The 24,536-nt window shown below is 31.9% G+C and overlaps 2 protein-coding genes across 7 annotated transcripts in view; one reads left to right on the top strand and one right to left on the bottom strand.

The window, feature by feature from the left end:
• LOC127728532 (E3 ubiquitin-protein ligase TRIM33-like) overlaps positions 1 to 19,754 on the bottom strand; it is a 316,221-nt gene extending 296,467 nt beyond the window's left edge. For all 6 annotated transcript variants that reach the window (XM_052235976.1, XM_052235977.1, XM_052235978.1 and 3 more), the window contains exon 1: positions 18,258 to 19,754. In XM_052235976.1, the coding sequence (XP_052091936.1) occupies positions 18,342 to 19,568 (1,227 nt within the window). In that variant the 5' untranslated portion in view covers positions 19,569 to 19,754 and the 3' untranslated portion in view covers positions 18,258 to 18,341. The remainder of the gene's footprint in view (positions 1 to 18,257) is intronic.
• LOC127728546 (UPF0047 protein YjbQ-like) overlaps positions 1 to 23,952 on the top strand; it is a 31,225-nt gene extending 7,273 nt beyond the window's left edge. Inside the window, exons 4-7 of the mRNA XM_052235995.1 lie at positions 825 to 864; positions 1,810 to 1,851; positions 2,562 to 2,679; positions 22,645 to 23,952. Coding sequence (XP_052091955.1) covers positions 825 to 864; positions 1,810 to 1,851; positions 2,562 to 2,679; positions 22,645 to 22,694 — 250 coding nt within the window. The 3' untranslated portion in view covers positions 22,695 to 23,952. The remainder of the gene's footprint in view (positions 1 to 824; positions 865 to 1,809; positions 1,852 to 2,561; positions 2,680 to 22,644) is intronic.
• The last annotated feature ends 584 nt before the right edge of the window (positions 23,953 to 24,536 follow it).

Consider the following 24,536-nt stretch of genomic DNA (forward strand, 5'->3'; position numbering starts at 1 on the left):
CATCATTAGGGTATCTAGTTTAAAAAATGTGTCCGATGACCCTGCCCGCGAACCAAGATGGCCGACATGGCTAAAAAATAGTACATAGGGTAAAATGCAGTTTTTGGCTCATATCTCTGACACCAAAGCATTTAGAGCAAATCTGATGAGGATAAAATTGTTCATTAGGTCAAGATCTATCTTCCCTGAAATTTTTAGACCAATCAGGCAACACATTTTGGGTTGCTGCCCCTGAATTGGTAATTTTAAGAAAATTTTGCAGCTTTTGGTTATTATCTTGAATATTATTATAGATAGAGATAAACTGTAAACAGCAATAATGTACAGCAAAGTTAGATCTACAAATAAGTCAACATGACCAAAATTGTCAATTGACCCCTTAAGGAGTTATTGCCCTTTATAGTCAATGTTTTACAATTTTCATAAATTTTGTAAATTTTTGTAAATTTTTACAAAATATTTTCCACTGTAACTACCAGGCCAAGTTCATTATAGATAGAGATAATAGTAAGGAACAAGAATGTTCAGTAAAGTAAGATCTACAAACACATCACCATCACCAAAACACAATTTTGTCATGAATCCATCTGTGTCCTTTGTTTAATATACACATAGACCAAGGTGAGCGACACAGGCTCTTTAGAGCCTCTAGTTTAGTTTTGTTCAACTTCCTATTAGGTTCTTACGAGGAATATTTCAGAGTGGAAGGAAATTTAAATTCTGTTTTGAATACACAGTCTAAGATGTGAAGTTGATCATATACTGTTTTATGATATTTATGATATTCATGAATTTTATATAAAAATTACTCTACTTTTTTACAGGGTGGACATGGAAAGCATGCTTAATAAACTGATACCAGACGTATGTATAACTATAAGTATAACCACATGAAAATTACAATTTGGTTGTAGTACCATAAATTGCTGTCATAAAAAAATATATTGGTTCTTTTGAGGTGTGAATAGCTTAGTACCTCATGTCAGTACAATATTTTAGGTTCAGCACTGGTGGAAATGGCCTCAAATGAAATTATTTCTAAATACTGTGGATTCATTTATTTTCTTGGGTACCAATTTTTTTGGATTGAGGAAAAATGATGTTAATGTGGATATCTTATTTCGTGGTTTAGCAAAAGTTTGAATACAAGCCTGTAGACAATGCATACTTTGTTGAACATTTAAATTTGATGTCAACGAAAATAAAATTGGTACCCCATGAATAATAATGAATCCACAGCTGTAGGTATCTTGTTAGAATGTGGAATGATTATTGTTTTGTCACTTGAAATAGGACAAAGTGAGGAGGTACATTGTGGAGTTGACTTAGCTCTGTAAATTCACCAAATATGAACAAATTGTTATATCCACTCCTCAATAAGGAAAAGACTGCTATGCTTGCAAATGAGACAACAATCCACAGAAGACCATAGGACTAGGATATGAACAAGTACAGTATGGCCTTAATCAAGGAGTAAAATCCATATTGTTTTGTTAGCTATAAAAGGCTCTGAGATGGCAAAATGTAAAACATTTCAAAAGAGAAAACCAATGGCCTAATTTATGGTAAAGACAACCAACGAATAACAATTATGGCAGACATCAGCCAATGACAACCAATTTGGCTTCAGACAGAAACAAATAGAAGATGGCAAGTATGACGATTTTTAAGCAAAATCTAAGGCTTTTTTTTGAGAAATGAAATTTCAAATATCAATTTTGAAGTATAAATGTTTTTCTTAAAATTGTGTTTAGTAACTGTTATTTTTCAATGAACTGATCAAAACTAAGTTATGTTCTTTTTTTCCAGAGTACACCATTCAGACACAAATGTGAGGGGCCTGATGACATGGTATGTGTTTGTTTATAGCAATTATTCATTTCATCATACAAATGTAGTCTTTGCAGAAATATTATGGTGTGTAATCCAAAAGTGAGAAAATGAACTAGAAGGATGAAATTAGTGTTTTAGATTTTCTTAGTTCCTTAGGGCTTTTATTTGTGCTCATATGAATGATATACTGCCAAGTTCCATTCAGTGTTTAAAATATTATACAATTATTGTCTTTTGATGAGGTAAATATGTGGTTTTATTGACTTTTGAAAAACTGATATTCACTGAGGCCAACTGAAGCCAATTTCAGTTTTTTAAAAGTCAATGAAACCACATATTTACTGATACAAAATACCATAATTGTTTTATTCCATATTCCAAGAGAAAAGAATGTATTTTATGACAGTTATTTACCAAAACCAATTATATATCAAACATTTTACCGTTATTACACAGGTAAAAGCATGTGATGTTTAACACGGTAAATTTCTTCAGGAGATTATGCTGTTCCTTTCGATAGACAAACCAAAAATAATTACTTCTGCACTTAATGGCAAGAAAATGTCGTAATTTCTTACTAAATTCCCCCAAAATATGAACAGGTTTAAGTTTAAATTTAGTAAAATCTTCAACATATCACAACTGCTACAAACTTATACTTAATAGTTTACAATCTGATCATTTGTTTGACTTTGTCAAAGTTATATTCTTTCTTGTTATATTTGCAGCCTGCACATATAAAGACAGCTTTTATAGGAACATCCCTCAGTATACCAATAACAGAAGGAAAACTCAACTTAGGTACATGGCAGGGTATATGGTTGTGTGAACATCGAGATCATGCAGGTAACACTCTCATGGCCTGGGGGGTGTATGGTTACTTATATAGTTTATAGTCCTATATGGTTACATCATCCAGCAATCCTCAGTTTTCTTCCTGCTTCTGAAGCTCGTATTAGATACAGAACAAAGGTAACAAAAAAACTGGCCGGTAACAACTGTTGCTGTATAGTTTTTCTGCACGAGTAGTCAGGTTAAGTCCAAGGCAATAGTGAGGACCTTCACCCGACTACAAGTGCAGAAAAAACTATATGGCTGGTTGTTATCAGCCTGTTTCTTTGTTACTTTTGTTTTGTATCTGACTTATACAACATTTTTTATTAATTAAAGTACCGTATAGCAGGTTATTTTTGCGGGTGTAAAATTTCGCGATTTTTACGAATAAGGAATACCAAATTATTTAGCGGATTCAAAACTTTTATCAATATCATTGAAATTGCAATTTTATATTGGCGGAATTTATTTTGGCGATTTTGTTCTATCTGCGAAAATATACACCCTACGAAAATAACCCGCTATAAGGTAATATATGTTTTTATTGTAAAGACGATTGAATAATTAAAAAGATTAAACACAAAAAAAGTCCACACCGGTTTTTGTACTACAATGATTGGAGATATCTACTTTTTAATAATTCAGGGATTTTGCATTAACACAAGCGCTTCTTAATTCTTTAACGTGTCCGAGTAAAAATATTGCTGATTACTTTGTAACATACCAGTGACGTCGGAATAGACTGAAAAAAGGGGGTTCAAGCTTCTAAAAGTAACAAGCAAAAATAAAACCTTTTCTAATTTACTCAATGATATACTAATAGTCTACAAGTCAATTAATGTCCTCTTTCATAACCATTTTCTTATTTACAAAAAAAAAAATGGCCAAAAAGTATGAGGATGGGGGTGGGGTTAAAACATAACTTCGCCCCAACTTTTGAAAGTTGGGAGATTGCCTCCCTTCCCCAGCTCCTATGCCTCTACATATACCCCTCAACTCCCAGAAAATACAAAAACACACATACGTACAAAAAAAAAAAAAAAAATAACAAACTACAAAATTATGAATAACACATTTAAGATTTTTAAAATTCACCCATAAAAATAAAATAAGAAAGAGAAATCAGACAATTGCAAATATACATATGAAATCAGAAGAGCAAATATATGAATAGTAAAAAAGTTTTGGGAATAAAATGTAATGAAAAATAATGAATTTTGTCTCGTTTTGAATTTTTGGGTCCACATATTCTGGAAATCAAATGTTTCAGTTTATTATCGTGATATTTGGGTAGATGCAAGTATTGACCATGTGACACAATATGTTTTCATTTTTCATCCCAATGTTCAAAATGCATGAATGGGTGATAGTCTATTTGATGTTTAAACTGATTTTGCAGTAATGAAATTTGACTTCAACAAATTCATTGAAGATGAAGAGAAAAGAGGCAATCTTCCGTATAGTTAGATATAGGCGATTCTGAAGAGTACCTTTATAAATGGAAAAATTGCAAAAATTTTAGTTTCCGTTCTCTAACTTAAGTTTGCCTCAACCAAATGTTATGAAACTTATACACAATGCTTATTACCAGAAAATACAGATCAAGTTTGAATTTTGGTGGGGTCACTTTAACCATTCTCGAGTTATGCCCCTTTATGAATGGAAAAAAAATGCAAAAATTTTCATTAATTCATATAACATTTAAACACTGTGCTAGGACTCGGACATGGTACTTTTTGATTTCGATGATTTTCAGATTAATGTTTCTAGATTAATGGGTCTAAATGTAAAAATAAATATGCAATGTTCATATGTTTGAGAATAACACAAGTATCCTGTCATGAATCTTCTGAAATTGATATGGATAATGCAAGTTTACTTCATTCAATATTATGTATTAAGCTACATATAATATCCATTCTCACTGATTTCAAGACAGACGAACCATATGCTCATGATTATTACATAGGACCTTATTACATAATTCATATTTAAAATCATCTGGAAAGTGAAATGATCAGAACTACTAGTTCTATAAAACTGACATTTGACTGAAACCATCAATAAACTCTTGACAGAAGTTTTGACAATTTTGTATTACCAATTTGACTGTTGTTCCTATTTTTATGCCCCAGCCTTAGCGGAGGGGGCATTAAGTTTTACCCTTGTCCGTCTCTACGTCTGTACGTCCCTAAATTGGTTTCCGTTCTCTAACTTGAGTTTGCTTCAACCAAATGTTATGAAACTTATACACAATGCTTATTACCACAAAACACCGATCAAGTTTGAATTTTGGTGGCGTCACTTTCACTGTTCTATAGTTATGTCCCTTTATAAATGGAAAAATTGCAAAAATTTTAGTTTCCGTTCTCTAACTTAAGTTTGCCTCAACTAAATGTTATGAAACTTATACACAATGCTTATTACCACAAAATACAGGTCAAGTTAGAATTTTGGTGGGGTCACTTTAACCATTCTCGAGTTATGCCCCTTTATAAATGGAAAAAAAATGCAAAATTTTTAGTTTCCTTTCTCTTACTTAAATTGCCTCAACCAAATGTTATGAAACTTATACACAATGCTTATTTCCACAAAACACAGATCAAGTTGAATTTTGGTGGTGTCACTTTAATCATCAGCGAGTTATGCCCCTTTATAAATTGAAAAATTGCAAAATTTTTAGTTTCCATTCTGTAACTTAAGTTTGCCCCAACCAAACATTATGAATCCTATACATAATACACTTTTATCGTTCTTGAGTTATATCCCTTTATAATGTTGTATGCAAGCAGGGGCATCATCTGTGTCCATGGGGACATATTCTCCATTTATTTTTAAATAGATCAAACAGAGAAATGTGGAAAAGCAACAATGATCACCAGTACAAGATCTACTATAAATGACAATTTTTGACATGTTTTAGGCATTTTTTCTAATTACCTTAAAACTATAACAGATAAACAGAAACTGTTAACTGTAAAAATGATCAACAAAACTTGATCTATTAAAATACTAATATAATGAAAACATCAATCTAAAAAGGGGTAATGGCTATTAAATGACAACTTTTTACCAATTTGAATGTGTTTGCTAGGGATGTCAATTCCGTGGAGAATTACTTATTGAGTACTCGTTGGTACTCGTTGTTTTTATTGAGCGATACTGTAGAGCTCGCTCAGAAAAAAATCAATAAAATGGGTAAACAGTAATACACAATTGTTGTCTAATCGGCAATGATTCCTCTACACTATTATCTTAGGCTAGATAATTATGTCTGTTTTTACATTACTTTGTTCTTTGAAATATTATTTCGCTCTAATATGGTGCAACATGTTTGTAAAGCATTTTAAATAACAATTTTTAATGAGCATACAAATGTTTTTTAACAATGATTATTTAGTTATTTCTATTGAATTCTAGGAGGGGCTTTCTCCAAAAAATCTATTTATTGAAGGAAGGGAACAATGTCTTAACAAGAAATCCATTAAAACAGTTTCATTTTGGTATTTGATACTAGGTACTACCGATACTCCAGTAAACAGCAAACATAATCAGCAAAACAACACATTAAAAAATGTTAATTGATTGAAAACATAAAGTAATTGCCTTTGAATGATGGTTTGCAAATTTTAATATCTTGAAAAATATAACAGAACGAAAACACTGCAAAAAAGATCAATAAGGCAAGATTTACAAATAAGACACTTTACTAAAAGTGTCAATTGATTGTTAATTGGAGTTATTGCCCTTTAAAGATTTTTTTGTCTGGCTTGTGACTAAAGTCGCAGAATGTGAGACACAGGGATTACAATGTGGCAGAGGCAGCATCAACTGTTTGTAAAAAGATTCATATCTCAGAGCGTAGAAGACCTGGATGCTTCATACCTTGTAAACAGATGCCTTATGCTACAAAGTTTCTGTCTATCATATGTTCATTGTCCTTGACCTCATTTTCATGAATCATTGACTGCTTGAAAAAAATTATGGGCTTTTTGTCATGTGAATAAGTCACTTAATATGGATAACTATATTTGGTGTAAGAACTTTTGTAGCTCATTGCACATTTTGGTCAATAAGATTTAGTCCATTTTTAGCTCACCTGGCCCAATGGGCCAAGTAAGCTTCTCATCACTTGGCGTCCGTCGTCCGTCGTCATTAACTTTTACAAACATCTTCTCCTCTGAAACTACTGTGCCAAATTTAACCAAACTTGGCCACAATCATTATTGGGGAAACTAGTTTTAAAAATATGTCTGATGACCCTGCCTGCCAACCAAGATGGCCAACATGGCTAAAAATAGAACATATGGGTAAAATGCAAGTTTTGTCTATTATTTTGAAAACCGTTATAAAAAGAGAAAATCTGATGGCAGCAAAAATGTTCAGAATGTTGAGCTCTACCAATTGTCCATATTTGTCAAAACTGTCAGACAACTTCTTATAGGAGTTATTGCCCTTAAATGACAAATTTAATCATTTTTTTTCATTTTTGCCTATTATTTTGAAAACTTTGATAGATAGATAGAAACTTTAAAGTACAAAAATGACCAACAAGACAAGTTCTACTCTTAAGTCATGGTTGAAATCGTCAGTCACTCCTTATTAGAGTTATTGCCCTTTGACATTGATTTTTAGCAATTTTTTGCTTTTTTGCCTTATAAGAAACTTAAATAAGCAAAAATGATCAGCAAGACAAGATCTACGATTAAAAAATTTTGGAGGAAATCATCCAACGTCTCCTTATTGGAGTTATATATTGCCCTTTAATGATGATTTTTACCATTTTTTTGTGTTTTATCTTATATGATGAAATTATTATAGATAAATGAACACATTTAATCACAAAAATTGTCAGCTAGGCAAGATTTACTAACAAGTCAAATTTTGCCGATATAGTTAGTGGACTGTCACTCTTTATAGGAGTGATTGCCCTTAAATGAGAATTTTTATACGACCGCAAAAATTAAAAAATTTTGGGTCGTATATTGGTATCATGTCATCGTCGTCGTTGTCAGCGTTGTCCGAAGACAGATGGTTTCCGGATAATAACTTTAGTATAAGTAAATAGAAATCAATAAAATTTTAACACAAGGTTTATAACCACAAAAGGAAGGTTGGGATTGATTTTGGGGGTTATGGTCCCAACTGCTTAGGAATTAGGAGCCAAAAAAGGGGCCCAAATAAGCATTTTTGAAGTTTCCAGACAATAACTTGTGTTAAAGTGTATGAATCTCTCTGAAATTATACCACAAGTTTCCATACAACAAAGGGATAGTTAGGATTGACTATGGGGGGTTATGGCTTAAACCATTTAGGAATTAGAGGCAAAAAAGGGGGAAAAACAAGTTTTTTTCTGGTTAAAGGACAATTAAGACAATTTAAAGCAGTATAAGGGAGGTAATCTAATCCCAATTTAAAACAACAATGTTTGATTACCTTAATTACACTGCTTGTAAATTATGTATTAAGAAATGATGATTGTCTTGAGGTGATTAGCTGTCAATTTATTTTTAAAAGTTACTATTAATTAATATTAATTTTAGCCATGACTATGTATGTCATTTTATATTTTAAGACTTGTATGATGTATTTAAAAGGGTAATTATGGTTGCAAATTTTATTAAAATTTGAATTGAGATTATGACTTTATCTTGAGGGAATGATTTTTTTTTTTGGAATAAGGGAAAGGGGGAGGTGAAAAAAAGTTGGGGGAGGACTATTTTTTCTCATTTCAGATTTCAGAAATTAAAAAGAAAATTTCTTCAAATATTGTTTTTTTGGGGGTTAATATTCAACAGGATAGAGTATTGCACAAAAGCAAAAAAATGGGATCAATTTTATTTAAGGGGGGGGGGGGGGGGGGGGGGAGTGGGTCAATTCGCAACAGTGTAGTGTATTGCACAAAAGCAAAAAATTGAATATAAATTCAAATCATATAACCAATTTTTAAGGTATTTGACTACAGTTATTCTCTGTCAGAAACCTATTATGTGTCAAATATTTAATTACAATCCAAATTCAAACCTATATCAAGCGTGAATATTGTGTCCATTTTGGCCCCAACTTTACAGGGTTTGGACATCTGCGGTGGTATCCAGCTGGGCTCAGCGAAGCAATTTATTTTACCCTCTTTTGTGTTTTGAGCAAAAACTAAAGAAGATAGAGAGAAACTAAACAGGTTTTTGTCATGAATTCTATTCTCGTCTATGTTGGAGAGTGTCCTTTGTTAAATATGCACATAGACCAAGGTGAGCGACACATGTGCTTTAGAGCCTCTAGTTTCTTTTTGGGGGCTGTAAAGAAATCAAGCAACATCGATTTTCTTTTTGCTTGTTTACTTGTCATCTTGGATCAACATGTGTTTTCTTTCTGTGACAAAAGGGTGCTTTACTAATATGTAGAATTATCCTATTTCAAAGCACACAAATGATCGCATTAAAAATCATTTCGGATGTCTCGTTCCTTATCCATCTTCATAACGTTGTCAAGATTCTATAAATATATTATAAAGCAGACCTCAACCAGAACATCTAAACAAAGTGCTAGCGAAGACAAAAGTCAATTCAATAGATAACAACTTGTTTTATGCAACGATAGCACAGTTTTATTAACCAGATTTTTCGAAAGAAAATTGCTTATTGATTGGGGGATGTACGGCGGGCAGTAGGGCGGCTGCCAAACAGTGTCCGTTCATTAACATGAAAACGCTCTGACAAAATCTTTTCAAATTTAGATATGTTGTTTCCTGTGACTAAATGAAGATCAAGATCTATTCTCACGATTTTATCTGTTCTCGTTGTTGAGTTTTAGAATTTTCAGTCGAAAAATTTAATTTTATTATATAAATTTGAGTTATTTCCCTTTGAACAGATAAATAATAATTAATTTCTTTGTCCTTTGGTCTCTTGTTAGATTTTTTTTTAATTTTGAGGCCTTCAAATTGGTCCACATTTAGGTTCAAAGGGTCTAAAATACAAATTTTTTTTATTTAAAAAAAAATTTAATTCTTAGTGTTCTTTGATATGCTGAATCTTAGTGGTATTCAGATTTTTGATTATAATTTGAAAATAGATATAACATCATATCTAATTTTCGAGAACTATTTTTATATCATTTATTCAGTATGAGTTATTTCCCTTTGAACAGAAAATTAATAAGTATATGGATAAAATTAAACTGTGTTTCATTTCAACATAAATTGAATATATATAGGGTTCTTTCAAATGCTGAATCTAAACCTGTATGTATTTAAATATTGGATTTTTGGGCCCAGTTTTCAAGTTGGTCCAAATCAGGGTCCAAAATTAAACTTTGTTTGATTTCAACAAAAATTGAATTTATGAGGTTTTTTGAAATGATGAATCTAACCATGTATTTAGAGATTTTGGATTTTGGGCTCCTTTATCAAATTGGTCCACATTGAGGTCCAAAGGCTCCTTAATTAAACTTTTGTTTGATTTCATCAAAAATTGAATTCTTGGGGTTCTTTGAAATAACTGTGTTCTCGGGCCTAAGAGATGAATTCAGGAAATGTAGATTCTGTACTTTGGCAACATCCCTGAATGGTCATCTTCGCTAGCCAAGGGTTACGATCCACTCCCCTCCTCTCCACCCTTGGCAGATTGAGCCAACATTTGTGATAACAATGTTGCGCCGTCTATTGGTAAAAACCGTTGGTTAAAGTCACGCCCATTTCGAATAAATTATTTTTGACCAATGGTAGCACTTGAACCCTCTTCAGTGTGGAGGTGAAAACATGGTAGCGCCTAGAGTCTACAAACTTGGTGAAGCAGGAAACGAAAATATACCCTGACATTCCAACATTTGTACATAAAACATACACAGGAACTTCTAATAGTTGAATAAAAACATTTAAGTTGTCACAAAATATCGTCGTATGTTTAGGAATGTAAAGACTTGTTGCACAATCAGCACGTGGTAATTGTTTACTTACATTTTCTACATTTACACATGATCATGTTATAGGAGCTTTTTGATTGGATGCAGCCAGTTACGACTGCAACCAATGAAAATCATTACCTTGTGTCTTCGATATTCTATCTCAATCCGCCAAGGGTGGAGAGGAGGGGAGTGGATCGGAACCCTTGGCTAGCGAAGATGCTGAATGGTTTGCTGGTTTCAATTTGTCAAACTCAATAAAAGTAAAGGATTTAAATCTTTATTTGTCCCATTTTGGCATAATACGGCTAAAATAAGCATTTTATAGCAGTTTCCATTTTTATGCATAAGAGGCATGCTGACTTTCTATCTGACAGCTTTCTATGCTTTGATATTTGTGTTTCTATGATTAATTCAAATTCTATTAACCATTTGTGAACTCTGAATGTAGAGAAAAGTAGATTATCACAGAAAAAAATGTGCAAAATGTGTTGTAATTAGGAACTGGTCGAATGGCCTGTTTGATGTATGTGAAATGTGAAGAGCTTTGTACATAAAATTTGTAGTCCATCATAAATATTTCACTAAATCTGTTAAAAAAGCACTTGACAATGATCTGTGCACCTTATCCATTTCATATACTACCTTTATTTTCTTCTGTAGGATAGCATGTGGTTCAAATATATGCCAGTTAAGACTAAAATTACATGCAAGTTTTCTTGTATCATGACATCTTAGCATAGAAATGAGCAAAAAGTAACAAATTTCCATTTCTTATAGCTTCTGTATGCATTCTTATATGTAAATATGTGCTACGGCCTAAATTGAATCTAAATAATGTTCAGTCTTGCATGACCTAAGACCATTTTATACTCATGTGGTATGCTTTTTGTAACTTTTCTTTCCATTTAAAGTACATTTAATATATATGGAAGAATAATTTATGGTAAAAAAACTTCAAAAACTTCAAATTGGTTGGAAAAAATCCATGTTTATGTAAGGCTCCCCTTAATTGGAAAATCTCAATTTTCAGGCACAGGCTCATATAACTTTGACTTTTGATTAATTGTAATAAATCTGATAAATCAAATGAGTGTTCAGTTGCTTTTTATACCTAATATATTATATCTAAGAGCATTTAAAAAGCAAATTTTTGCAATATTTAAATTCTTAAAGCCCAAATCTTGATAGTTGAAATTATTTGATTTAAACATCAAAATTAAACATCCAAATTTCAATATTAAAATAGCCATAGTTTCTATGATATATATCATATGGCCATGAAACTTGGCCAACTATCTTATAATTCCCTATGCTTTGGTCATGCAAAGTTTTATTAGAATCTGTCAAGTCTTTCTATACTATTAGGTCCAGGGACACAGTTATCGTCCTTAGATTTTCGTTGTCTACAAATATAGTCCCTAGTGTGGACAGTGTATAACTTGCAAGTTTTGTTCATACACTTTCCAAATTTATTTCTTTATATTTTATGCATGAAATATTAAGTAAAGGGATGAAATTCATGTCAAAAAAATTTGGGTGCTGAATCTTTATGTTAAGTAGTGATTTGGTCCAGTATAAAAAGGTCAAAAACTAGTATGTCTGAAGCTGTCAAACTGAATTTTAGACCCCCTTAACATAGAATTGTCAATATTTTGAGTTAGAGCCTATAGACTTTTCTATAATTTTGATATTATTTGTCCCAATAGTAGTACACTACACTGTAAAAATCTTTTTGAGATAGAGCAGGTGCGATTTTTTTTAATTTGAATTTATTGTCTAAAAGAAATGCACTACGAAATAAATGTGTTCTCGGGCCCTCTGACAGCCTCTTATTTATTTTATTTATATTTGGAAACACAATTTGAACCAGCAATTTCCTTAATTTGAAACGGAGAGATTTCGCCGTGTGCCGGTGCTTATTGAAAACCCTGAGAGCTGAATAGTAAAATGAGTATATATATTCATATAAGTGTTACATAGCAAAAGAAAATGCTACCACTCAGGGATTCAAAATATTATTTAGTTAGCTCTTTTAGAATAGAATTTATAATTTAAAGGATCCTAAAAAACTGTCTAAACTGTTTATGATTCAAGAGTACTGTAAATTCAGAAATTATTGCGAGGTTTTTATTAATGCGACTGGGGGAGTATCGTGATAATAAGAACTTGCATTCTGATATATGATACATATAGCTGTATGAAGGTTTTCCTGAAATTGCAATAAATAATCTCGCATTCTTGTCCATTCTCTAAAAATCGCAATAATAAATGTAAGCAATAATTTCTGAATTTGCAGTAAATCATAACCAAAATTAATTAATTTTTCAAATAAGCATTTATTGACCATTATCATAATGAACTACAATAAAAAAAAAAATGACTAAATAGGAAATAGATCTCTCTCTTGAAAATTTACACATCAGCATTCCTTTAATGCCGTCACGATGACACAAATTTTGGTTTACAACATAATTCAATGAAAACACGTAATTTTCTATGGGTTTTTGGACCTGAAAAGTACAGCTCTTATGTCGACAAAAAAGATCTTTTGATTTAATGGTATAACACAATACATAACGACTTGATTATTAGTTTATATAACCCTACGCTCTATGTTTTCTAGACCTAAACGTGGTTGAAAACCAGATGATTTTGTCAATTTCACCAAAATCTCCATTTTTGACCTATTTCTGGTGTAGATGTTAATGCCTTATACGAAAAGCTGAGCAAAAATAATTATTTTTCACTTTTTTACATTAATAACATGAAACTTCTTTTGTCTTGAAATCATGGACTTCATATTGGGGGTCGATAATGGTCCTTACCAAACTTACTACTTTACTGGTGAGACAGAGGACATGAATGATGGATGCAAAATGATGGAATTTTAGCCTATACTGGCCCGTTGCACCAGTAACTAATAATTAACTGAAAACTGTTAAGATATTCTTTTATTTCATAAATTACATGTGTGTAACATTTGATCACTAACTATCAACAAAGATGAACATCACTAAAGTGACTATCCTACAGCTACATTGTTCTATGAAAATTATTACATTTGAAAAATTCGTTACTGATATTGTCTGATTCATCTTGTATTTATAAGCTCTGTTCAAACTCTAAAAGAGAATGTAATTGCTGTGCATAAAAAATATATTTTGAAAAAAATTTGAATTAATGAACATTTGAATTTGGGTAATACTGGAGTATGTTAATCCCTCTCAAGAGTTCTAGAGAATCAGTCATTATCAGGAGTTTTTGTGAATTTGGACTTACCGGTAAATAAAAGTAGGGTTTTTTTTTGTCTTCATTATTATTCTGGGTGACTGAGAATTTTATTACGACACCTGACCACCATTCATGTATGTTTAGAAGTCAGCTAACCTAAAATGCTAGGGTGTAATTTAATCTATAATATAATCCTGATTAACTATTAATGATCTTTTTGTTGCATTTGAACAAAGGGAGTCTCAGGTGCAAATCAGCTCAATCTTTTTGATATATCATCTTAGTTTGCTGTTCAACCAACTACCGTGATGTGGATCTTGAAACATAACATTCAGGGGTTACATTCCAATGACCCCAGGTCATGAACTTTCTGACAAATAATATTTCAATTGCCTGCTTTTTGAAAGAATTTGAAAATGGAAACAACTCAAAAGAGCTATATTATCGTGATGCCCCCTACTTTTTTAGTATTTCTAGATCATAACCTGGACCTATCTTACCTTTCAGATTAATAAAAAGATGTTACTAAGCTTAAGCAATCATGTTTTAGGTATTTTGACAGAAACCCCCAGGTTAAGTTAGTTTAACACAGATTATCTTAGCCTTTGTAGTTTCGTCTTTTTTCAATGTGTTACATCCAATCCATAAAACTTCATTATTATCAATATCAAGACTGAAGGGTAATTCTGCACCCAAGACTTTTACATCCTGACATACAATAACCTCTCCAGCAGGACTTAATACATGAATAGCATGTTTGTGATGGTCAGAAACTAAAATCATTGCTGTAGAGGTTATCGACACATCTGTTGGAAAAAACTTAACCTGATCAGAAATGACATGCCTACTTCCATTGTAGGTCCAATGGAATTGTCCCCCATAATCAAACATTACTACTCTACCCTCCCCTTTATTGTTTATAATATCTACAACAACTTTCCTATCATTGAAACTTTTGACTCTATTAGGAAATGTTAACAGTCTCTGATTGTCTCTATCATATTCAATAGTATGTTGTATGTCACCATCCTGGTTCATAATCACAACTTTTCTGTGACTGTCTTTTGTAACAAGAAATACATCAGGACTGGAATCCACTAAACCTACTATTATCTTATTGTCTCTAGTTACATGAACACATGTAGTGTTTAAGGGGGAAAAGGACTTGAATGAAGTAAATTGTCCATTTTTATACGACCGCAAAAATTGAAAATTTTTTGGTCGTATATTGGTATGACGTTGGCGTCGTCGTCGTCGTCGTCGTCGTCTGGCGTCGTCCGGCGTCGTCCGAAGACACGTTGGTTTTCGCACTCTAACTTTAGTTTAAGTGAATGGATCTCCATGAAATTTTACCATAAGGTTCAATACCACGAAAGGAAGGTGGGGATTGATTTTGGGGGTTATGGTACCAACAGTTAAGGAATTAGGGGCCAATAGGGGCCAAAAATAAGCATTTTTGTAACTTCCAGACAATAACTTGTGTGTAAGTGTATGGATCTCTCTGACATTGTACCACAAGGTTCCATATCACACAGGGAATGCTGGGATTGATTTTGGGGGTAATTGCCTCAAAATTTTAGGAATTAGGGGCCAAAAAAGGGGCAAAAAACAAGCATTTTTCTAGTTTCATGACAATAACTTGTGTGTAAGTGTTTGGATATTTCTGAAATTGTACTACAAGGTTCCATATCACAAAGGGAAAGCTGGAATTGAGTTTGGGGGTAATTGCCCGAAACGTTTAGGAATTGGGGGCCAAAAGGGGCCAAAAATAAGCATTTTTCTAGTTTCCAGACAATAACTTGTGTTCAAGTGTATGGATCTCTCTGAAATTGTACTGCAAGGTACCATACCACAAAGGGAAGGCTGGGATTGAGTTTGGGGGTGATGAATCATAAGGGGGTTCAAAAAATTTGGGGGGGGAATTTTTTTTTTTTTCTTTTTTTTTCTTTTTTTCCTTTTTTTTTTCTTTTAAAATTTTCCATTTTAAGTTGGTTATTTCTGATTAATATTTAAAAGCAAATAATAATGATATGGTAGGAGATACACACCAAACAGGATGTGTAAATTATTATATTATAAGTATTGTGCAATAGCAAGAAATTTTCAATTGCACAGTATTGCACAATTGCAAGAAATCTTCAATTGCACAGTATTGCGCAATAGCAAGAAATCTTCAATTGCACAGTATTGCGCAATAGCAAGAAATATCCAATAGCACAATATTGCGCAATAGCAAGAAATTGTCAATTGTACAGTATTGCACAATAGCAAGAAATATTCAATTGCACAGTATTGTGCAAAAGAAGATACTTCGTATAAATTGCTTATTTCTTGATCAATTTCAATGGGGTTTTATTCTTGAATTCTTGGGGTTCTTTAATATGCTGAATCTAACCGTGTATTAAGTTTTTGGATTTTGGGCCCCGTTTTTAAATTGGTCCACATTGAGGTCCAAAGGGTCCAAAATTTAACTTTGTTTGATTTCATCAAAAAATTGAATTATTGGGGTTCTTTGATATGCCGAATCTAACCGTGTATTTAGATTCTTAATTTTTGGTTCCGTTTTCAAATTGGTCTACATTAAGGTCAAAAGGGTCCAAAATTAAACTTAGTTTGATTTTAACAAAAATTGAATTTTTAGGGTACTTTGATATGCTGAATCTAAACATGTATTTAGATTTTTGATTATGGGCCCAGTTTTCAAGTTGGTCCAAATCGGGGTCCAAAATTAAACTTTGTTTGATTTCAACAAAATTTGAATATATGGGGTTCTTTGATATGCTGAATCTAACCATGTATTTAGATTTTTGATTTTTGGGCCCCGTTATCAACTTTGTCCACATTGAGGTCAAAAGGGTCCAAAATTAAACTTTGTTTGATTTCATCAAAAATTGAATTCTTGGGGTTCTTTGATATGCTGAATCTAACCATGTATTTAGATTTTTTATTTGTGGACCCGCTATCAAATTGGTTCATATTGAGGTCAAAAGGGTCCAAAATTAAACTTTGTTTGATTTCATCAAAAATTGAATTATTGGGGTTCTTTGATATGCCAAATCTAACCGTGTATTTAGATTTTTAATTTTGGGTCCCGTTTTTAAATTGGTCTACATTAAGGTCCAAAGGGTCCAAAATTAAACTTAGTTTGATTTTAACAAAAATTGAATTCTTGGGGTTCTTTGATATGCTGAATCTAAACATGTGTTTAGATTTTTGATTATGGGCCCAGTTTTCAAGTTGGTCCAAGTTGGACTCCAAAATTAAACAATGTTTGATTTCAACAAAAATTGAATATATGGGGTTCTTTGATATGCTGAATCTAAACATGTATTTAGATTTTAGATTTTTGGCCCAGTTTTCAAGTTGGTCCAAATTGGGGTCCAAAATTAAACTTTGTTTGATTTCAACAAAAATTGAATATATGGGGTTCTTTGATATGCTGAATCTTACCATGTATTTAGATTTTTTATTTGTGGGTCCGCTATCAAATTGGTTCATATTGAGGTCAAAAGGGTCCAAAATTAAACTTTCTTTGATTTCATCAAAAATTTAATTATTGGGGTTCTTTGATATGCCAAATCTAACCTTGTATTTAGATTTTTAATTTTGGGTCCCGTTTTTTAAATTGGTCTACATTAAGGTCCAAAGGGTCCAAAATTAAACTTAGTTTGATTTTAACAAAAATTGAATTTTTGGGGTTCTTTGATATGCTGAATCTAAACATGTGTTTAGATTTTTTATTATGGGACCAGTTTTCAAGTTGGTCCAAGTTGGGGTCCAAAATTAAACTTTGTTTGATTTCAACAAAAATTGAATATATGGGGTTCTTTGATATGCTGAATCTAAACATGTATTTAGATTTTAGATTTTTGGCCCAGTTTTCAAGTTGGTCCAAATTGGGGTCCAAAATTAAACTTTGTTTGATTTCAACAAAAATTGAATATATGGGGTTCTTTGATATGCTGAATGTTACCATGTATTTAGATTTTTTATTTTGTAATATCAAATTGGTTCATATTGAGGTCAAAAGGGTCCAAAATTAAACTTTGTTTGATTTCATCAAAAATTGAAGTATTGGGGTTCTTTGATATGCCAAATCTAACCCTGTTTTTAGATTTTTAATTTTGGGTCCCGTTTTTTAAATTGGTCTACATTAAGGTCCAAAGGGTCCAAAATAAAACTTTAGTTTGATTTTAACAAAAATTGAATTCTTGGGGTACTTTGATATGCTGAATCTAAACATGTGTTTAGATTTTTGATTATGGGACCAGTTTTCAAGTTTGTTCAAGTTGGGGTCCAAAATTAAACTTTTTTTTGTTTGATTTCAACAAAAATTGAATATATGGGGTTCTTTGATATGCTGAATCTAACCATGTATTTTGATTTTGGACATTGGACCATAATAGGTAAATTAAAATAATTGAAGTTCTTAGACCACATTCTTTCTGTGTCAGAACCTATGCTGTGTCAAATATTTAATCACAATCCAAATTCAGAGCTGTATCAAGCTTGAATGTTGTGTCCATACTTGCCCCAACTGTTCAGGGTTCGACCTCTGCGGTCGTATCAAGCTGCGCCCAGCGAAGCATTTTATTGGTATATAGTTTTAGATCACTTTTTCCAGTTACCACAAGTATTTCATCATCGTTTATACTTGCCATATCGTTTACTTCTATCTGAATTCCTCTTTCTACTTGGATATTATTAGTTTCAAATTTTATTTTTTGTATTTTTTTACTTCTGAGGCTTCCTATAAATGCTGTTTTGTCGCTACAGAATATAAAGTTTGTCACATTTTCAACATCACTGTGATAAGTGTTTATCACTTCGAATGTGGGAATTGTATAAATGTCACCCAGCACTGACTGACTTTCTTTTTTTACTTCCATATTTGTAGGAATGAACTTCGTTTTATTTGTTTTGATTTTTTTAACTGAATTATGTGGAATTGACCTATCTAACGTTTTACTTGTAGAGAAAATGTCTATGGCTTGATGAGACTGCAGTGCTTTGTATAGGTTATTCCTCCTTGTTTCCATCTCCTCCTCATTCTTTGTGATGGCAGAAAGTTCTCTTTTGATAATATTTTTTGACGGTTTCCATTTTGCTTCAAGTTCTTTTAATAAGTCTTTAGCATGTTTTGAAATGACCTCTTTCATTTCTTTCTCAGTTTGCAAAATTAAATTCCTTGTTTCTTGGAAATTGTTATCACCATCTGAAAGCATTTTTTGTAGTTGTTCCTTTTCATTACCAAAGAATTTAAGATTGGCTTCAAATTGTTTTATTAATTCCTTCATTTTAGATATTATTTCTTTATACTCTTCGTCAATGGCTTTATAGTCATGCAATTTATGAGTCTCCATTAAACATTTGGAACAAGAAGGCTCACTGCAGTCTTTACAGAAGATATAACATTTTTGTTTGTCATGGATTGTGCATACCATGTTTTCAAGGTCAACTTTACGTACTGAAGTGGCAAAATCCTCCTTTTCAAAATCTTTTAAATTTATAATTTCATGTTCCATAGATGCCTTGATTTTACTATGTATCTTTGAACAGCACAGTTGACATAGAAATAGTTCACAGTTTATACACTTCCACTTTATGTCTTGGGATTCTTCACAGAACTGACACACAGCCGGAGTCTGTGCTTTCCCTATTGACTGAGAAAATGCCATTTTTATACTTATTGATTTAAAAATATATTTTACTTCCTCATTGTAAGACAATATTTGCAGGTAAATTGACCACAAGGTCATACAATACATTTACATGACTTGATAAATACTTCAAAAGTTTTTATCATACAAATATTTAAAGGACAGATAAAAGTAAATGTGTAGTAAACCATTGAATAATTTGAGGAAAATGAATGCAAACAAAAGATTTAAAATGAAAAGGGGGTCTTGATATGTAGCATTTGAGATTGAATGATTGAGAAGTTCTCTAAAATAAGGAAAGCAATGCTTAGTTTTATTCGGAAGTTGTTTTTTTTAGCTCTTCTGGTATAAAAGGTTTTGTGAGCTATTGCCATCACTTGTCAGTAATCTTGTATCATGCTGCAACTTTTAAAGAAGCCTTTTATGTTTAGCTCACCTGGCCCAATGGGAATGTTCAGAATGTTGAGCACTACCAATTGTCCATATACGTCAAAACTGCCAGATAACTTCTTAAAGGAATTATTGCCCTTAAATGACAAAATTTACCATTTTTTTTTATACGCTGACCGCAAAATTTTTTTTGCGATTGTATAATGCTATCATGTCGTCCGTGTCCAAAGACACATTTGGTTTCCAGACAATAACTTTAGTTTAAGTGAATGTATCTCTATGAAATTTTACCAGAAGGTTCAATACCACAAAAGGAAGGTTGGGATTGATTTTGGGGGTTATGGTATCAACAGTTTAGGAATTAGGGGCCAAAAACAAGTATTTTTGTAGTTTCTGGACAATAACTTGTGTGTAAGTGTATGGATCTCTCTGAAATTGTACCACAAGGTTCCATATCACAAAGGGATGGCTGGGATTGATTTATGGGGGTAATTGCCCCAAACGTTCAGGAATTAGGGGCCAAAAACAAGCTTTTATCTAGTTTCCAGATAATAACTTGTGTTTACGGGTATGGATCTCTCTAAAATTGTACTACAAGGTTCCATACCACAAAGGGAAGGCTGGATTGGGTTTGGGGGTAATAACTCCAAAAGGGGGGGGGGGGGTTGTTCAAAATATTTGGGGGGGATTAATTTTTCCAATTTTTTTTTGGGGGGGTTATATTTTTTTTCTTCAAAATTTTTGAAATTTCAAATTTTTTGAAAAGCTTCAAGAAGAAATCTTCAATTGCACAGTATTGCGCAATAGCAAGAAATCTTCAATTGCACAGTATTGTGCAATAGCACAGTATTGCGCAACAGCACAGTATTGGACAACAGCACAGTATTGAGCAATAGAACAGTATTGTGCAATAGCAAGAAATCTTCAATTGCACAGTATTGCGCAATAGCAAGAAATCTTCAATTGCACAATATTGGGTAATAGCACAGAATCGACAATAGCACAGTATTGCGCAATAGCAAGAAATCTTTAATTGCACAGTATTGTGCAATAGCACAGTATTGCACAATAGCACAGTATTGTGCTGTGATATTGCGCAATAGCAAGAAACCTTCAATTGCACAGTATTGTGCAATAGCAAGAAATCTTAAATAGCACAGTTTTATGCAACAGCAAGAAATCTTCAATGGAAAATAAATACAAATCTTTTAATCAATTTCAATGGGATTAATTTAAAGTCTTTAATTTTTGGGGGTTCTAACCTTGTATTACTATTTTGAATATTGGGCCCCATTTTTAAATTGGTCTACCTTGAGGTCAAAAGGGTCCAAATTAAACTTCGTTTGATTTCATCAAAAACTGAATTATTGCGGCTGTAGGATATGCTTTATCTTATTGTGCATTTAGATTTTTTATTTTGGGCCCTGTTTTCAAATAAGTCCATATTAAGGTTTGAAGGGTCCAAAATGAAACTTTGTTTGATTTCAACTAAAATTAAATTTTTGGTGTTTTTTTATATGCTGAATCTAACCATGTTGTTAGATTTTGGATATCAGACCATTCTACCGGTAGGTAAATTAAATGTCCCATTTCAAATTTTTAAGATCTTTGACCACATTTATTTTGTGTCGGAAACCTACATTATGATTATAATTTGATCACAATCCAAATTCAGACAGTATCAAGCTTGAATGTTGTGTCCAAACTTGCCCCAACTGTTCAGGGTTCGACCTCTGCGGTCGTATCAGGCTGCACTCAATGAAGCATTTTATTTCATTTTTGCCTATGATCTTGAAAACTTTTAATAGATAGAGAGAAACTTTAAATCGTAAAAATGATCAGCAAGACAAGTTCTACAAATAAGTCTAACATGGTCGAAATCGTCAGTCGACTCCTTATAAGAGTTATTGCCTTTTGATGATGATTTTTACCAATTTTTTGCATTATTGCCTTATATCTTAAAAATTATAATTGATAGAAAGAAAACTTAAATAAGCAAAAATGATCAGCAAGACAAGATCTACAACAAAGACAATGAGGAGGAAATTGTCTGATGACTCTTTATTATAGTTATTGCCCTTTAATGACGATTTTTACCTCTTTTTTTTGTGTTTTGCCTTATATGATAAAAATTATAATAGATGAATAGACAATTTAAGTCACAAAAATAATCAGCAAGGCAAGATCTACTAACAAGTCAAATTTTGCCAATATAGTAAGTAGAGTGTCACTTTTTATAGGAGTGATTGCCCTTAAATGAGATTTTTTTTAATTTACCCTTTTTGTGTTTTGAGCAAAAACTAAAGAAGATAGAGAGAAACTAAACAGACTAAAAGCTCAGAAATACAAGATCAACAAAACAGATTTTTGTCATGAATTCTATTCAAGTCTACAATGTTGGAGAGTGTCCTTTGTTGAATATACACATAGACCAAGGTGAGCGCCACAGGCTCTTTAGAGCCTCTAGTTTTATGTAGCACAATTAGATCTTATTGACCAAATTATACAGTGAGCTGCAAAAGTTTCTTATCTGCTCCAATTTCTCCTGGATAGATGCAAGCACAATGAAGCTAGTTTGTCTAATATTTTTTTTTATTTTTTATCGCATTGTGAATATTTTAATTACATACTAAATAGTGTTTTAAAATTACATTGCTAGGCAATCCATGATTTTATTTGTGTAATTGAATTAATCTTTGTACTGATTATTCCCCACTCAAATAAATTTGTATGTTATGTGTTGCTTTTTATAGACACTTGTTATATATATATACATAAATCCTTTTATTTTCAGGGAAAAGAAACCTGGTTGTTACTATGCAAGGAGCTCCAATGAAAAAATGAGGATACTTGGTGTCAGAATAATTACATAACTGTCATACATTGATCATCTAAAGATCCACAGCACTTCATTAGATTATCATTACATGATATTGTATTAAATGTAATAACTAGAGTAAAATCACATTTGGAATTTAATGAGAAACAAAATGGAGACTGTTTTCCTAAAAATTTAGGAAGTTTCAGAAAACAACATATCTAACCTAGGAAAGACAAATGGTTATATTGTTCACTTTTAGCTTGCCTACAAAGAAAGTTGTAGTATAACTTTTCCAGCAGCAAAGGGGAGTTACAGTTTACCAATAAACTCAATAGCTTATCCCTACTTTCTCCTAGGATGACAAACATTGTATGGAGTTCATTCTTGATAAGACCTTGTCAGGCAGTCATTGTCACTTGAATATAACCTTATTATCAAGCTCTAGTGGTCAGATTAATCTTTTCAGGATAAGATCTGTTCCTCTGTAGCTATATATGATAAGTCAACAAAATATGGTTTGAGAATTATTTGTGAGGAGTATATGACTGTCTGACATACCTTAACCTTGACCCCAATTTTAGGCTCTAGTCAGGTCCAATTTTCAAGATTAGGCCTGTTCATTAGTAGCTACCTTTACATTTTAGGTCTAAAACTTTTTTTTCTTGTTTTGTTCCTAGGTGTATATGCCAGTCTGACATATGCCATTTAGCCTTGACCTCAATTTCTAGCTTCAGAGGTTCAGGTAAGTATTTAGGATGAGATTTGTTACACAGTAACTATGCATGATAGGTCAACAATATATGGTTTGTGAATTGATTGGAATGATATGTCATATGGCTTTGAACTCATTTCCATTGGTCATTGGGGTTTGTGGGTGAAGTGTTTTTATGTTCTTTTTTTATTGGTTGAAAGTGTCCTGCATGTATATGTCCATGAATATATATGATATGACCTGTTTGCCTTTAAAACAATTCCAATATTGCTACAGGCAAGACATTTAAGTGTTAACACTTGTTTTCAAGCTTGTCTTTAAGGATTTATAATTTTATAGTAAAATTCATTTGTTTTATATATTCCTAAAATTATCTATTTCAAATATTTGTATTCTTTTTATATATTTTTATTTCTTACTTCAAAAAGCTGGTAAATTTTCCACAGATAAAATTTTTCAGATTAATTTAAAGTCATTAAAATGTTTTTTTATTTACTGCTTTCCTAAGTTTTTTGATAATTTATATGTTATGTTTTGTATCTTCATTTATTAAAAGTTCAGAAAATGTTGCTTTTCTTTTCATGTATCAGAAATCTTGATAACCATTGGAAGATTTTATCCCATTATGTTAAGATAGTATGGGGTACCGGTATACACACAGTATGACAGAATTTTTTATACTGTACTTTGCAAAAAATGTAGCCTTATATCTTGCTATTTTTCACAATATAATTAGATGTTTAGATTACTGAGCTTTTTTCAAGCTACAAGTTGTAAAAATTTGACACATTTTGTACGAATAATACAAGGGAAATTGTGAAAAGAATTATAATGTAAATGGAATTTATAAAAAAAATATTTTCTATTTAAAAAAAAACAAAACAAATTTTCTCATAAGATCAATAAAGAATAACTTAGTAATCGAAGAATTTAAATATTGAAAAATATTTAACAAGTTACCAAACAACACATTAATTCACGAATGCGCGTAGCGCTTGAGTTATTTATCAGTATTGTTCGGTCACGAGTTTAATAATTTTTAATTCTTTTATTATTATTTTTTTTAGTTAAATTGACCATAGGCGTTTTAATGAACATAAAGTAAAATAAATGTGGATAGTGTCCACATGTGGACACAGATGATGCCCCCACT

The sequence above is a fragment of the Mytilus californianus genome, unplaced genomic scaffold, assembly GCF_021869535.1.
Source record: "Mytilus californianus isolate M0D057914Y unplaced genomic scaffold, xbMytCali1.0.p SCAF_2, whole genome shotgun sequence".
Classification (NCBI taxonomy): Eukaryota; Metazoa; Mollusca; class Bivalvia; order Mytilida; family Mytilidae; genus Mytilus; species Mytilus californianus.